Here is a 17,676-nt window from a genome sequence, read left to right as displayed (position 1 = left end):
AACTCAAGATAAGGATATCCAATTAGTTAGATAATTATACAGTTTTACTTATTTAAAACATTATTACAAGAAATTATCCTAATCAATTCATGAGATAAGCAAAAAAATCCGATTTTTATGGATCTGACTGTCCAACACACCATGGTAAACAATCACCACACTGTGTTTGTACGATTTCGCAGGTCAACAAGCCGTGGTGGAAGAACACCACGTCGTGTTGGCAAAACAAAATGACGATTTTGTTTTGTTTCTCCTTGTTCAAGTTCAACGATTGTATCAACAATAGAAAACTAAACCTACGCTTTGATACCACTGATGAGTTTTGTGCAAAACATATAAATCTTATGTGTGCATGCAACCATATTAATTGATCTATGTTTTCTCTAATTGAACATACAACTTTGAACAACAAATATAGAAACCCTAGAACACTAGTATATTTTTCAAAAAATACAAATAGGGTTATAAGAATCATACCTTGATTGTTATATAGTAATAACAATGTAAATCCTTGTGTTGATGAAGCCTTGAGAGCAAACGTCACTAATGTCACGCCTCTAATGGTTCACACGCAACACTAGCAAAGGAAGATGATTGAGAAGGATGAGAGAGGAAGAATTTTCGGCCTAACCCTCTAATGAATAGCATGGCCGAAAATCATAGGGTTATGCCATATTTATAGTGCGGTTAGGAAAACCCTAGATAAGCCCAAATCTAAGATCAACTTAAACCAAGTAATTACCCACCTTCCTGCTTATCCACCTAGGACAATTATAGAAGCCCTTAGGCTTCAAGAAACCGTCCAACCCATATGGATGGTCCTAGAATGCCTCTTGCTCAACTATTGAATAATTACATTTCAGTCCCTGTACTTTTAATTAATTCCTATAATCCCAAAATTAATTCCAATTAATTTCTAATTAAATATTAATTAATTGTTACTATTTCTAATTAATATTATTTTAATAATATATTAACAAATTATTTATTTCAATTTATTAATCAAATAATAAATCAAAACTCTCACTCCAAATATCATCCTATCTAGGTACTAGTCTTGAGGGCAATCCAAAAGGAATGTGCTACTATCAATTCAAGTACATACCAATTATAGTTATGGGCTTAGACACCTAATCCAACAATACGGTGGTCTATAATTTACATATTTATCATCACTTTCAATCTGTACAACAAATATTATATGGTCAACAAAAGTCAACGTTCTCATATGAGTGAATGCTAATGTAAAACAAAAATGATACCTCAAGGGCCTTGATATCACAACATGAAAGATCATTTACATTTCGTATCATGTCAAGTAGTGCATCATCTGGAGTCATTAAATGCATAGTTTTAGATTAGATAACAATAATTATAAGAATTCTATGTCTCATAATAACAGAATTCTCCTTCATATTCTTTAAAAATGACAACAGAGAAATGGACATGGTGCAAGGACATGTCAGCAGGCTTTATTTAATCCTTGGTAGATGATGTGACCTTCCGTCGATGATTATAGACTGAAAGTATCTAGCATTTCTGCAATTAAGTTAAATGAATAGCATCTCATTGAATACAAGAGACTTGCAAAAAAAAGGAGTAAAGTGCATTATGATAAATTGACGATGCAAGTATGCAACATTCAAATCTAGATAAAGAATGTTTTTATTTGATGGGAACTCTATCTGCAAACTTAACAAATTACCATGGTTAAATAGAGAATATAACAAGATTCATAACTAATAGAAGGGTTAATGTAGTACCAATTGGAAAAAGGGGTCCATCATCAATTCCAAATTTTTCAAACTCAATAAACTCGATACATGACACACCATATGTCCATGTTCCATTAGGCTTGCCTTTTCGTACTACTACAATGTATGTGTGTATCTGTTTTTAGATGATATTCATACCAAAATTAAATGCCCAAATAGGAAAGTAGATATTAAAAACTAAAATTTAAAAATCAATGTTAAACAACACATGATTTTGAAAATTTGAAATTGTAATTCAACTTTTCAAAAAAAACAAGATATCGTACACAATTAAATTACCTCTATATTTGTATATCTCCTAGAGAAATTCGTTTGATAGGTATAATGAAATCCTATTGCTTCCCCTGGTTCACACCGACAACTTCTCTTCTCATTAGTTGTTCCAAGTTCCAATTCAAACACCCACGACCAAGTAAGTATTTGTGTCCTTCTATTATGATCAACTTTCGTTGATATATTAGACACAAAACATCAAAATTTTGTCAATTGACCACCATATGTCTCCACTAATTTGCTAAAGCCATCACTTATCTCCGTACTGTTTCATTCTTACATGCGATTACTTCATCTTCGACACCTCTGAACCGAACCCAGAACCGGTTCCTACATACCGGTCCGGTTTCCGGTTCTTCAAAATCCCATTAACCGGTTCCGGGTTTTCCGGGTCCGGGTCCCTCCGGTCCGGGTTTGGACCCACTTTCATCCCTACCTCTGATTGTGCTGCATTCAACAGTTACATTTAGGGCTAGGTTGAATTGTCCTCTTCTTTTCATCCCTCTTTTATTTCTTTGCAATGCAATTCGATGGATATGAACCAATTTTAAAAATACAGTAAAAAGTAAAACATTTTTAACCATGGAGTTTACGATAATGAAAAGAGTTTGTAGGTAAAAACTTGAATTGTCGAACTAAACAAAGCAAATGAATTTATTTTTTTTAATGTTGAATAAACAAAATTCCAAATATTTAATATGGTTTAATAATCATATTTTTTTACAACATATAAAATATCAAGAAATATCATAATTTCATCCTTACGTTTTTAATCGTCTGATTATTTATACTTAATTGATTTTTTTATAAAAAAATAAATAAAACATAACTAAACATTTCTTTATTTTATATGTAGATTTTTAAATTATATTATATTAATAATATAAAAATATTAAAGTGAAAAGATGTGAAACTAATGGGCCATATTACAAATGGTGTAAAAATATTGCAATTAATTATTACATATTACCACAATGTTAGTTAATATGTTATTTTTCCTTATATTTAGTCATAATTGGTTGATGTGTGAAAAAACCGACAATCTACTTTCCATTAACCAAATGTGTTTAAAAACATAATTGTCATCTTATAGAGCTCTATTGAACAAAAAATGAAACTTTTACATGTATTCTAAATAGCAATCATACTTTTAAAAAAAAATTAGTTTTTTAGTTATTAATAGATGATATGGACAAGTTTCATATCATCTAAAAGTTACATATCATTAAGACCCAATTTTTTTTTAATGTGAGTCGGAAACATATCCAAACCAATTCCAAAACCCACAAAAGTACATTTCCTTCTTTCTTTTCCTGAATTGCCATAAATACCCTGCAATCAACAAATATCCTAACCGGAGGGTAATCCGATTACACTTGAATCTATTAAACCGATTACCATCCATATCATTCAACATGTAGGTGTTAAAAAAAAAATGTAAACTTGAAAACCTTTCAAATTTGATTATGCCCAAAATATACATTTATCCTTAAAATATACATTTACCCTTAAAGTATAAATACAATTCATATCATCCTCCAAACATTCGGAAATACCATTGTTGCTTTTATTATAGTACTGTGCCCAGTTGTTCAACGTATAAAGGTTATTAATTAATTATTGTTATTGTTAAGCATCTTATTTTAAAAACTAATTATCGTTATATGTTAAGCTTGTAGACATATCACACATTTATTTAATTCTAAAAAGACTAGAAAATTAAATAGTTTCTACTTAGATAATACACGTAACATTAATTTGCCTACTACATCAACACATCCATCTTCAACCACAACAACTGTTACTACTTCGACTTACAAATGTATGTTTTTTCTTAAAGATTTTTTTAATTATTGTTACAATTTTTTTTACGCTCTTAATATATTTTTTAATAACATAAACTTGTATTAAAATAAAAAAAAATAGATAAATTGTCAAATTTTTCTTCCTCTGAAAATCAATATTCTTCGAATTTTGTTAATGATGGTTACAAATGTACGTTTCTTTCTCTGGTTTATCATTATCGATTATATATAATTATGATGATTTAATCTTAAGTAGATTTCAATTATTTTTTTATTTTAAATTTTATATAAACATATTTGTTTATATAATTATACAATTTATATCATATCCTATTATTGTTATGCAGAAACAAACAATAACATGTACTACTTGCAAGCTAGAGAGAAAAGAAGATTAAGAAAATTATATTTGGAAAATAAAAGGTTAAAGAAAATAAATACAAGATCCAGCGTTCTAAGTCCATCAACACCACATGTCTTAAAAAACATGGATAAATATAAATTTCTTATTTTATTTTCCATGTTTTACACTTCATTTTACCTGTATATACAATACATGACATCTCATCTTTTTATGTTATTACCTTATAATATTATATGATTTCACCTTATTACTTTATTTTATACGATATGTCTTTAATTTTCACAAGAATTTGTTATTTACAAATAAATCAAAGAGCATTGTTTGTCAAAATGAAAATGTCCATCCGTATAATTCGCGTGGAATCCAAAATACACCCATATAATATTCTCCTTCATATATAAATGTTAGAAATCGGTTATGTAACATTATAAATGGTAATAATTTTTTGTTTTAAAAATCTACTATTATCCATTTTCTATTTAAGTTATATATCCTAATTAATTTTATTTTGTTCAGCTAATATGAGTTTCACTAACTATGCCACTTCAACGTTATCAAACAAAAGACAGTACTCTGTACTTTCAGATGATATGACATCAAGAAATGCATGTACAATAACTGGTTCTTCATCATCAATCAAGTTAAATCCAGGATGTCATAAATTTAAAAGGAAGTCGAAAAATTTATCTCCTATTCCATTGATTGACTTGAAAGAAGATGTAGAAAATATACATGAAGTCATATCTGAAAACCTAGTACTTGGTATTTCCAAAGGTAATCAAAATATATATCCATTTTGATTTTTTTACAATTCAAATATTGTCGTGTATATACTTATAAAATTAAATATTATTTTTGTACCACATTATTTTTTTACAGTAAATTTAGATCATGGTAATCAAATTTTTGTATGTCAAACATGTCATTAAAAGTTATGGACAAATGAATCCATTAGAGGAAAACAAAAAGGGAACAAAGATTTTTCATTATGTTGTGGTTATGGAAATGTTCAGCTACCAGATTTAAAGAACGCACCCCCAAGTTATGAAAGAATGTTTTGAGCAACAAATTCTAAAAGCAAAAATTTCATGAAAAACATTCGTATAATTCAATGTTTTCGTATACATAGATAGGTGGTAAAATTGATTCTTCAATCAATAGAGGAAATGCTCGATACATTTTCAAACTGGATGGTCAAAATTATTATAGTATTGGAAGCCTTTTACCAGCAAAAGGATCACAACCAAAATTCTCTCAGTTATACATTGATGATACTAAGAATGAAAATTCAAATAGACAAAGATATTTTAGGTATACTTTCAAACTTCTTATTCATACTTAATTATAATCTTTTTCTTTTTTTACTAATATTATGTATATATTCAAAAAAAAATAGTGGGGAAATGCGTCAATCCACATCAATTGATAATTATATTATTGAAGATTTGAAGGTGATGTTAGATTCAAATAATTTCTTGGTTAGATCTTATAGAATGGTAAGAGATACTTTTCAGAAAAATCCTTAAGTTGATATCAAGTTAAGAATTATCGGGATAAAGGAACGAGATGGAAGGACATATAACCTACCAACTGCTTCTGAGGTTGCTGCTTTAATTGTAGGTGACATTTGTGATTTAGTTGAAAATAGAGATATCATTGTTCAAACGAAACTATGATTTCTACAACATATCATCGAATTGCATCCTTCTTACTTTCCTCTCCAATATCCACTACTATTTCTATATGAGGATGATGGTTATAGTGTTGACATTCTTCATAGAGGTGTCTTATCTACAAGCAATAGCAAGCGGGCGAAATGTACATTGAGAGAATTTTTTTCTTTTAGAATTCAAGACAGAGATCATTCGTTCTCACTGATTCTTAATTCAAAAAGGTTGTTTCAATAATTTCTGGTAGATGTGTATACTATGATTGAAACTAAGAGATTGCATTACATACGTAGGCAACCACAAGTTCTTAAATGTGAGTCTTATGAGAATTTACGTAACCAAAAAGCTCAAGGAACCATTAATATCTCCAACTTTAGACAATGTGTGATAGTACCTTCATCCTTTACTGGTAGTGCATGTTATATGCTGCAAAACTATTTGGATGCCATGTCACTATGTAAATCGTTTGGATATCCTAATTTCTTCTTAACCTTTATGTATAATCCCAAATGGCCTGAGGTTAAAAGGTTTTTTAAGGATACTTCACTTCAACCAGAAGATAGACCTGATATACTATGTAGGTTGTTTAAGATCAAGCTTGATTCATTTATTAAAGGCATAAAGGAGAATCACATTTTAGGCGTAGTTCAAGAAGGTACATAAAATTATGTTTTTCATAATTGATAAAAGTTTATTCTTTTTATTCTATATGCTTTATATTTTTTATTACGGTCTAACCATGCTTTATTTTGTGAAAAATATTTTGCAGTTGTTTATTTAATTGAATTTCAAAAGAGAGGTTTTCCACATAGTCATATGTATCCATTTATGCATTCTGACTACAAGCTACCCAGTGTTGAATTTATCGATCTGATAATTTCCGCTGAGATACCATACATAGATGAAGATCCAGAATTGTATTCACTTGTGAATGAGTTCATGATTCATGGTCAATGTGGAGTTGAAAATATCAATTATCCTTGCATTGTGGACAAAAAGTGCTCTAAAAACTTTCCAAAGCAATTCTGTAATCATACACTTGTTGATCATAATGGCTTTCCATTATATAGGAGAAGAAATGATGGTCATTTTCTTGAAAAATCGGGTTTTAGGTTGGATAATAAAAATGTTGTCCCTATAACAAATATCTATTGAAAAGATATCAGACACATATTAATGTTGAATAGTGAAATCAGGGCTCTTCTATAAAGTATTTATTTAAATACATAAACATGGAACCTAACAAAGCTATAGTTGCCATTGTACGAAGCAACAACGACTGTGATAATAATGATGCGGTCGATGAAATAAATGAGTATTATGATTGTATAAATGTATCTACATGTGAAGAATCATGGCAAATTTTTAAATATGATGTTCATTGCATGTATCCTTCTGTGGTTAGACTACCTTTTCATATTCCTGATCAACAACAGATTATTTATGGGAAAGACGATGATATTGACAATATTCTGGAGAAACCTTCTGTTGTTGCTTCAAAGTTCACATCTAGGATGGAGTATAATACAATTAATAGTGAAGCACGAGAACTTACATATGTTGAATTCCCTACAAAGTTTGTTTTGAAATTAAATGGTAGGTTTTGGAAGCGAAGGGAAGTAGGAAAATCCATTAGTAGAATTCATTCGGTTGCATCCAATCTTAGCGAAGCTTATTTTTTAAGGATTCTTATAAACAAAGTGAAAGGTCCAATATCATTTGAAAAAATTCACACAGTAAATGGTGAAACATATTCTTCTTTTAGAGATGTTTGTTATGCACTCAGGCTCTTAGATGATGACAAAGAATACATCGATGCAATTAAAGAAGCAAGCCATTGTGGATCTGGTTTTTATCTACGATTCTTATTTGCTACATTGTTGATGTGTAACAGTATGTCTAAACCAAAGGCTGTTTGGGAAAATACATGAGAATATTTGGCAGATGGAATTCTTTATAACCAACGAAAAAGGTTCAAGTCTCCAGGTATTAGAATTTTTTCTTCATTTTTATTTATAATGTAAATTCTTTATTATTCAACATACATTAAATAATAATTTAAAATATTAATAAATACTATATTATATTATTTCTAATTAATTTCATATTTGTCCTCCAGAATTATCACTCATTGAAGATGAACTTAAGAACTTAACTTTGTTTTAGATAGAATAAATTTTACTTCGAAACATATCAACTCTCAAAAAACTTACCAATATGCCTTACCTGGATGTTGAATCAGTTTCTTCTTCAAACAATCGACTTGTCACCGTGGAGCTAGATTATGACATTCCCATTATAAAGAATGGGTTTGATTGTATGTTTCTTGGATTAACAAAAGAGCAACGCGGCATTTTCCTTGATATCAGGAGTGTTGTTAAAGGAAAATAAAGGAGATGTCTTCTTTGTTTATGGTTATGGTGGAACGGGTAAAACTTTTTTATGAAAGATAATATTTGCAACAATTAGATCGGATAGTCATATTGTTTTGAATGTTGTTTCAAGTGGGATTGCTTCATAATTATTGCCCGGTGGTAGAACAACACACTCTCGATTTATACTTCCATTTGAACTTACAAAGGATTTTGTTTGTAAAATAAATCCAGATAGTGATCGCTAGCTTATTAAGAAAACCCTCATTGATAATTTGGGATGAAGCACCTATGGTCTATAAGCATGCATTTGAAGTTTTAGATCGAAATTTGAAAGATGTATTATGGTGTGAAAATTCTACCATCTCAACAATTTCGTTTGGAGGGAAAGTGATTGTTTTTAGAGGAGATTTCAAACAAATTCTACATGTTGTTCCAGGTGGCAGTAAACATAAAATTGTTAGTGCTTCTTTGAGTTCTTCAGATTTATGGCAACAATGCAAAGTCCATAAATTAACAAAAAACATGAGGCTAACCGTTGGAAGGGATCAATCTGATATAGAAAAAAAAATAAGAGATTTTCCAAATTGGCTATTGGATATAGGAGAAGGAAATCTTGGTGGTATGAATGATGACGAAACGATTATTGATATTCTGGATGATATTCTAATTAATGATCCACATGATCCTATAGGTTCATTAATCGAGTTTGTATATCCTTCAATTTTGGAGAAGTACAAAACTACAAGTTTTTTTCCAGAAAGATCGGTACTTGCTCCAAGGAATGAAGTTGCTCAGGAAATAAACAACCATTTGCTTAAGAAGTTTCCACGAGATGAGGTTGAATATTTAAGTTCAGAAAGTATATGTGAATCCGAATTTGCCTATGATTAATTTGATGCAAATTTATACTCGCATGGTGTATTAAACGGTCTCAAAATATTAGGTGTACCAAATCATAATTTAGTTTCAAAAATTGGTATTCTAGTAATGTTACTGAGAAATATTGATCAAAAAAACGGTTTATGTTATGGCACAAGACTGCAGATGATATCATTAGGCAAACATGTTATTGAGACACATATAATATCTAGAACTAATATTGGAAACCAGACTTTTACTCCAAGAATGTCTTTAAGTCCATTAGAAAAAAAATTCCCTTCAAATTCCAAAGAAGACAGTTTCCTTTGGCCATATGTTTTGCAATGATTATTAATAAGTATCAAGGACAATCGTTATCGAAGGTTAGTTTGTTTCATAAAGATCCCGTTTTTTCACATGGTCAATTATATGTTGCCTTATCTAAAGTTCAAAGCAGAGATGGATTAAAATTTTTAATTTTAGATAAAGATGGTAGACTCGCGAATAAAACCTCCAATGTTGTTTATAAGGAAGTTTTTCGAAATTTATAACAAACTTTTTTGTAGCATCTTTTAGTCACTTTTAGTAAATCACACTTCATCCATCATATTAATTTATTTATTTATAATTATGTTTTGTATTATTTTTATGTTAATTACATTACAAAAATGTTTTGTTTGTTTTATAGCAATTCAATCTCAATGATTTTTTGTGTTTATTTCTCTTTACTCAAATGTATGTTGCATTATACAAACTTATGACTTTTATCAAATAGTTGGACTTACATACTTATTAAATCCTTACAAATTACAAAGTTAATAAAAAATACAATATCTCAATTCATGATTTTTTTTGTAAACTAATGAGATCTTATTTTATTATACAATCAAAATTTTAATTCTATTTAAAATTATCAGTTGTGATTTCCATGGGTTTTAACCTAGTTAGTCAATATGTAGAAATGTAAGCTAAATATGATGTGAAAAAATCAGTGTCTCATTATTTTGCCCGTTAAAATAATATGAAATCAAACATGTTGTGCAAAGTATAACCAAGGGTGAATGAGTTGGTCATAAATTTGGGAAATGGTTCAGAAAATTGGAAAGACAAAATAAGATCACTCTATATCCAAAAAAGAAAATGTACAAACAAAGAAAAATAGGAAATGAAATAATTAATCAATAATATGTAACACCCTGATTTCCCAGGTGTGAAATTCAAGGGCTTCATGCATATTATAGGACCTACTCGACGAGTTGGCTGCTCCAACTCATCGTGTATGAAAGATCAGCCCGCACGAATTTTGAAGCAAACTCGCCGAGTTGGAGGGGCCAACTTACTGAGTTGAGGCTGTTAAGTGAAAACCCTAAATTTCTGGGTTTTGGACCCTATTTAAAGAACTTATAATCCATTATATCCTCCCTCACCGTCATTTCAACCAGAGAAAACCCTAGATTGAGCTTTGTACCCTCTTGGGTATGTCTGGAGAGCTTAAAAGGTGACTTTTGGGGAGTTTTGGAAGGAGACTTGAAGATTGAGAAGCTTGGATCAAGAAGAAGGTTGTAGATCCATCACCTCCTGTGTATTGGCGATCAAACTGAGGTGTAAAGTTAATACCATGACTTCTTAATACTTAGATCTTATTTCGGGAGTGTTTATGGCCATTTTTGGGGCACAATGGAGTCATACTCGAGTTTGAGCTTGTCACAAGGACAAAATTTCAGATCCGGACTCCTCTAGGTCCCCATAGTCACAAAGTCATCAAATTTATCAAGCATTGGCTCTTCTCCATGCCCTAAACCCCTTATTGGTCATCAAATTTATCAAGCTTTGGCTCTTCTCCATGCCCTAAACCCCTTATTGAGCTTAGTTTTGGATGTTTTACCTTTGTGAGGCCTTGCATGCATGTAAAGTTAGCAACTTTACATGATAACTTTGCATGCATGTAAAGTTAGCAACTTTACTTGATAACTTCATCCTAAGAGGTTGGATCTGAAGTTTGGAGCATTAGAATCGACTGGAAGGGCTTAATGTGTAATGGCTAAAGAACTCGTCGAGTTGGGCATCTAAATCGATGAGCCGAGTTGGGTTTTCCTGTTTTTGGATTCATAGTGAACTCGACAAGTTGGTGGGACAACTCGACAAGTGGTTAGGGTTTTTCCCCGATCTTCTGGACACTGCATGGACTCAACGAGTTGGCCAACAACTCGAAGAGTTGACTCGAGTTTTCGCGATTTACTGAGTTCTGTAGGAACTCGACGAGTCTATGAGTTGCACTCGACAAGTCTATGAGTTGCACTCGACGAGTTGACTGCTGGCTCTCGTTGACTTTTAGGGTTTTGGTCAAGTTGTGGACTTTGGAGGCCACAGAGGGGTAAAATGGTCTTTTACCCTTCTGAGATTTAGTAGAGGAGCTTATCCTAACATCTTTTAGGGGTTGTTAATATCAATTATTAATTAGAGGAATATGTGATATATGTTAGGCGGAGTCTAGACCGGTGTGATATCCCCAATTTCATAGCCAAAAAAGACCGATTTGTTTATGCTTTATTTTCAAATCAAAGTAACTTTTTAAAGAAAAGTCTTGCGGAATTTATTCCCAAAATAAAATATGATAAAGATTTATCAAAGCATTTCCGAAGAAATGTATTTCATTATATTAAAACCTTGGGATGACATCATTAATACAGATCAGAAGCATATACAGTACAACATAGGCTTTACAACATTTATTTAAATCTACTGGCCTATAATCCATAATACTCTCGTCAAGTCATCAAACTATGCTCTTGCCATTACCTGTAATATAAGAAACTGAGTGGGTCAGGCTTGGGAGCCTGGTGAGCACATAAGGCTTTTAACCCACAATAAATAAGTTTATTAATTTCATCAAACCAAACAAACCCGATTACACGTTCCTGTTATCCTCACCTTACGTCCTTAAAATATCTAATATAGGGGATCTAGCCTAAGGATTATCATCGGGGTAACAACACTGCTTAGGGGATACCTCAGCAGTTTATGTCAAATAAGGCAACCATGAGGGGGATGGAGTACACCTGGTGAACACTTAGTTCAAATAAACACCTATAGGTTGCGAGCCTGCTAGCATCCCACTAGATTGTCTAGAAAAGTCTGTGGTCGACATCTATACTCCGCTAGATGTCTGGATCATCTTCAATATCGAGGCCTCTCATCATTTTATCAAACACCAACTATTTCATCTACCCATGTTTTACCCAACATATTTGTAGATATAAAATACACATACAATTCAAATCAGAAAAAAAAAAACAAAGTTTAAATCTTTAATCCAACATAGATCTCAAAGTATATATATATATATATATATATATATATATATATATATATATAGTTTAGATCTGAAGAGAAAAGTTTAGATCTAAAAAGAAAATGTTTAGATCTGAAGGAAAAAATTCAGATCATAAAGAAACATTTTAGATCTGAAAGAAAAAGTTCAGATCTGAAAGAAAGAAGTTTAGATCCTTCATCCAGCATAGATCTTAGGTAAACAAATAATATGTACACATAACACGTAGTTTATATAAAATACTTCATATCTATGTGTAAGATGAAGGTAACTATGCACTCACTTGATAAGGTGGTGATTCGGACAGCGCTTCGCTTCTTAAAATAATATCCCTTGATGAAACTGGGAGGTTTGCTTGAAAACTGGGCTCTGCGGAGGCGAAGTCTTTAAACCAAAAAACTCTTTTTCTCGGAGCCTTCGGACACTCTCGGGCTTTCTTCTAGTTCTAGGGAGGTTTCCTAGGCTTCGGGGTGGTTTAGGGAGGCTAGAGAGGAAGTAGAGAGAGAAAGAAGGTGTAAAAGAATAGTCCGCCTCGCATCCTATTTATAGCCAAGAGGCTACTGACTACGCAGGGCGTTCCTGCGTGGGTATGCGGGGCGTACCTCGGTGCGCAGGGCGTTCCCTCTCTATACAGCGCGTTCGTACGAAACGTGTCACCTGTCGCATGGAGCATCGTGGCTACTTCCATATCGATTAGGGCGAGACTGCACAACATTCCATCTTCTTATGCAGGACGTACACGTACGCGAGGCATACGAAGATCTATGCAGGGCGTATCGCAAATTACACCTTCGACATCTAAAATTCGTAACTTTTGCATATGAGCTCCTTTTTCAATGTTCTTTATATCCACACATAGGTAGAGACGTACTCTAAAACTTTCAATTAGACTCTGTCGGGTAATTTTGACTTTATTTTTAAAGTTATATTTTTAACATGTCGGGACAGGAAAGTCCGTTAAAATTCTAAACTTCTACATCCGACATCCATTTTCATCTATCTTTTTACCGTTGAGCTACTATTAATGAGACCTTTGATTGCCGTTTAGTTTGTGTTGGCCAGAAACCGTTTGATCTACTATTCGAACTCCAGGTTGTGTATTGTTCGTCCGAAACTTGGAAAAATCATAACTTCCTCATACGAAGTCAGATTTAGGCATTCTTTTTATGCACATTCTTGGTTTAACGTATGCTATGACTTTCGTTTAGATCACTAAGGCTAAAAATCAATTTATTGAAAACTCACTTTTTATATCACGAGGTGTAGTGCCGGTTCTGTCACGAAACTGCGACAAGTCATAACTTCTTTGTTAGAACTCGGATTTCGGCATTCTTTATATCTCTGGAATCCTTGCCACGACCACTATAACTTTCTTCAAAGACATCGGGTTTATCTAACATTTTATTTTTGACACTTACTTTCATTCTTAATTTATTATATCATTATAAACAAGTATAAAGCACATAAATTTACATAATACTCAAACTATTCCTTTTTTATTACTTCGACATAAGTCACATTTGTTGACCCTAACTATTACATCATCGCATCAATGCTTAGCCTCAAAACACAGGCATTACAATTCTCTTCCCCTTAGGATGATTCCGTCCCAGAATCATGCATCAACAAACAAATGTGGATAGCGACTCATCATGTCACTCTCCGTTTCCCAGGTGAGATTTGGCCCATTCGTATGTTTCCATCACACAAGCACTAAGTCAACCATCTTGCGTTGCAACTTCTTAGTCTTACGGTCAACAATTGCCTCTGGATCTTCAATTAGCCTCTTATTTTCATCCATCCTTAACTCAGAAATTGGAATTATGTCGGGAACTTGTCCCGTAAATTTCCTCAAATAACACACATGGAAAGTGTCATGGATACCATCTAGTTCTTCTGGTAGTTCTAGCTTGTAAGCTTGGTTCCCAATCCTCTAAAGAACTTTGAACACTCCAATAAAACTTAGACTCAACTTTCCTCTTTTTCTGAATCTTATAAGTCCCTTCCATGGTGAGACTTTAAGAAAAAACCGAATCCCCAACTTCAAATGTCATCGGTCATGTTTTCTTGTCATCATAGCTCTTTTGAAGATCTTGAGCTGCTAACATCCTTTCTCTAATCACCTTCAACTTTTCAGCAGTCTGATGGATTATCTCGGGGCCCATAAACTGCTTTTTCAACAACATCAAGCCAACAAGACGGCGTACGAAACTATTGTCCATACAAAGCTTGGTAAGGTGTCATCTTGATGCTCAAACGGTAACTATTGTTGTAGGAAAATTCTACCAGGGGGTAAGTGTTCATCCCAATTACCTTGGAATTCCAGGTTACATGTTCTTAGCATATCTTACAGTGTTTGTATCATTTTTTCGCTTTGACCATCAGTCTGTGGATGGTATGTTGTACTTAAACACCACTTCGAACCCAACTTCTCTTGTAGACTCCTCCAAAACCTTGACGTGAAACAACTATCATGGTCTGATACTATCGTTAAAGGAACACCGTGAAGTCTTACTACTTCCTTCATGTAAGCATTTGCAAGCTTATCCATAGATCATCTTTTATTTGCAAGCTTGTCCATAGATCATCTTTCATTGGCTTCTATGAAGTGTGCACTATTAGTGAATCGATCAACGACCACCCAAATCATGTCGTGGTTGTCCTTCGCTATGTTCATCTATCTGTGGATGGTAAGCTGTAATTAAACACAACTTCGAACCCAACTCCTCTTGTAGACTCCTCCAAAACCTTAACGTGAAACGACTATCATGGTCTGATACTATTGTTAAAGGAACACTGTGAAGTCGTTAAAGGAACACCATGAAGTCTTACTACTTCCTTCAGGTAAGCATTTGCAAGCTTATCCATAGATCATCTTTCATTGGCTGCTATGAAGTGTGCACTATTAGTGAATCGATCAACGACCACCCAAATCATGTCGCGACCGTCCTTCGTTCTGGGTAGCTTAATGACAAAACCCATGGTGATGTCCTCCCATTTACCCATGCATACAGGTAAAGGTTCTAAACTCCCATATGGTTTCTGATATTGTGCCTTAACTCTCGCACAGGTCACACACTCAGCCACATGCTTCGCAACATCGAGCTTCATCGTATGCCAGCAGTAGTAGGGTTTCAGATCCTTATACATTTTAGTGCTACTAGGATGAATCGAGTACATGGTCTTGTGAGCTTCTTCCAATAGAAGATCTCTTACTTCACCCATCTTGGGCACCCAAATCCTATCTTGGAATACCTTTAATCCTTGATTATTCGTAGTGAATGCCAATGTTTTGCCTAAACGTTCTTCCTTTCGGTCATTCTTTTCTAAAGATTCCTCCTAAGCTTTCTCGACGCTTTCCAAAATAGTTGAGACAACTTCTATTGATTTCTTTGATTATCTTTCACTTCAATCTTTTGGCTTAGGTCAGATGCTACATAGAACTTGGTTCTCCGAACCAAGTGACATGCTTATCTTAGTCGAACTCAATTTGATATGACCCTAAGGTTGGAATAACAATCATCTTCTTAGTCATTACCAAAACGATGATAACGACGAAGATGAACAAAACATAATCAATTACTAGCTTCTTGGTAACCTTGAAACTTTCCCTGATCCAAGTGCGAGTCTTGTGCTTCCGGTAGTATAGGCCTCTACTACCATTCACACTTACTCATACTCATTCCAAGTATTGTCTCGCAGTTTTCCAAGTCATCATTCAATAATTTCACATAATCATTTGACACATCAGATAACAAAATCAAGTTTCTATATTATTTCTTGAAATTATTACATAGATGTTCCAGTTCATCCTATACTATGCCTCTAATAAGCTGTGCCACATGATGCTACCCACATGGCCACTTCATAATTTGATATTCGGATATCAATCCTCACTCCTTATTCCTTGCATTATCAGCTGCTTCGTCAAGGATCATTTGGAATGCCCTTGGCTTGGACGGTGCATTTGACCTTTCTGCTTCATTCTTCCTTGGGTAGTTCTTCGAAATATGCCCTCCTTCATTGCATTCATAACACACCCTCTTGTTGGATGTACACTCATTGGCATAGTGTTCGGACTTCCCACACTTGAAACAAGTGACCTCTCCGCCGCATTTCCCATGTTGTTTCTTCTTGCACTTTTCGCACCACTTCGCTTCACCTCCTGTTCCTCCTCCGAGTTTCTTTGAATCGAACTTCGAGAATTTAGTTTTCTTGTTGGACCTTGAAGATCCATCAAAAAAAATTTATCACCAACCTCAGTTCTCTCCAGACCCTTTTCTCTTAACTGGGTCTCGACATTCTTGGCTGCTCCAATGGTTTCCTTCAGTGTGCTTGCCATTTGGACTGTTGGGCCAAAGTATGATGGCAATCCGTTAACAAATTTCTCTATCTTGGCGAGTTCAGTCGGCACTAGGTATGGAAATAACTTCATCTTCTTGGTGAATGCAGTAGCATATTCATCAATGCTCATTATCCCCTTCTTCAAGTTCTGGAACTCATTATTTAGATCTATCATATCTATTTCGGAGCAGTACTGCATTTTCAACTACTCGATGAACGCTTCCCAAGAAATCTTCAGAGCTTCTCCTCGTGGCATCGTACATGCTAATAACTTCCACCAGTTTAAACTTTGTTCTTCAGTTGTCTGACCGTAAAGAAGGTTTTCTGTTTGTCGTTACAGTTGCAGCTTTCAAATACCATCTCCATTTCGGAGATCCAGTCCATAATCTCTACTAGATTTGGGCTTCCGGAAAGACTTGGTGGTTTGGCACCCAAGACGTTCTTATTGTCACTTGGGGTTCCACTTGACTGACAGTGAGGCTATAATTCCATTCCTCTGACTGGCCTTCATTCAGTTCTGATTGTTCAATAGGCATCGAAAGTTCATCCCTGTTATTTTGCAACAGTTGCCTCATTTCTTCCCTCTGCTCATCCATCATATCCCGAATCATGGCTTGTACTCCAGCCATTGTGTCTGGATTAGGTGCAGCTTCTATTATCAGAACCTTCTCAATCATTTGGGGATGAGGTCATTGATTCCTGTTTCCATTTTTGTTTCCGACTCCACTTTGGGTTCCCAACATGTTGATCTATACACCAAAGTAGGTGAATTTGGATCTTTATTTGTGATAGACATTTAAATCCTCCTTATCACTCCGAAACGTTACATGCTAGTTCTAATATCGTAGTCGTGCGCTTAGAATCCTGAACACACAAGGTTT

General features: G+C 33.6%; 1 protein-coding gene across 1 annotated transcript; it reads left to right on the top strand.

The window, feature by feature from the left end:
* Positions 1–7,119: 7,119 nt before the first annotated feature.
* On the top strand, positions 7,120–9,153 carry LOC145089280 (uncharacterized). Its single transcript, XM_079027736.1, has 3 exons — positions 7,120–7,735; positions 7,782–7,873; positions 8,494–9,153. The coding sequence occupies exons 1-3, from the start codon at positions 7,120–7,122 to the stop codon at positions 9,151–9,153; spliced, it is 1,368 nt and encodes a 455-aa protein (XP_078883862.1).
* Positions 9,154–17,676: the final 8,523 nt, after the last annotated feature.

Source organism: Lactuca serriola, chromosome 2 (genome assembly GCF_051521515.1).
Source record: "Lactuca serriola cultivar US96UC23 chromosome 2, Lser_US96UC23_V15, whole genome shotgun sequence".
NCBI classification, from domain to species: Eukaryota; Viridiplantae; Streptophyta; class Magnoliopsida; order Asterales; family Asteraceae; genus Lactuca; species Lactuca serriola.
The sequence above is the reverse complement of the archived record's forward strand: the minus strand, read 5'-3'. Positions and strand labels throughout refer to the sequence as shown.

Excerpts from the sequence above, each read along its gene's own strand:
- LOC145089280 (XM_079027736.1), top strand. The coding sequence starts at position 7,120 with ATGGAACCTAACAAAGCTATAGTTGCCATTGTACGAAGCAACAACGAC. Across the intron at positions 7,736-7,781 it reads AGCAAGCCATTGTGGATCTG|TATGTCTAAACCAAAGGCTG; the intron begins GTTTTTATCTAC and ends GATGTGTAACAG. Across the intron at positions 7,874-8,493 it reads AAAAAGGTTCAAGTCTCCAG|ATAGTGATCGCTAGCTTATT; the intron begins GTATTAGAATTT and ends AAATAAATCCAG.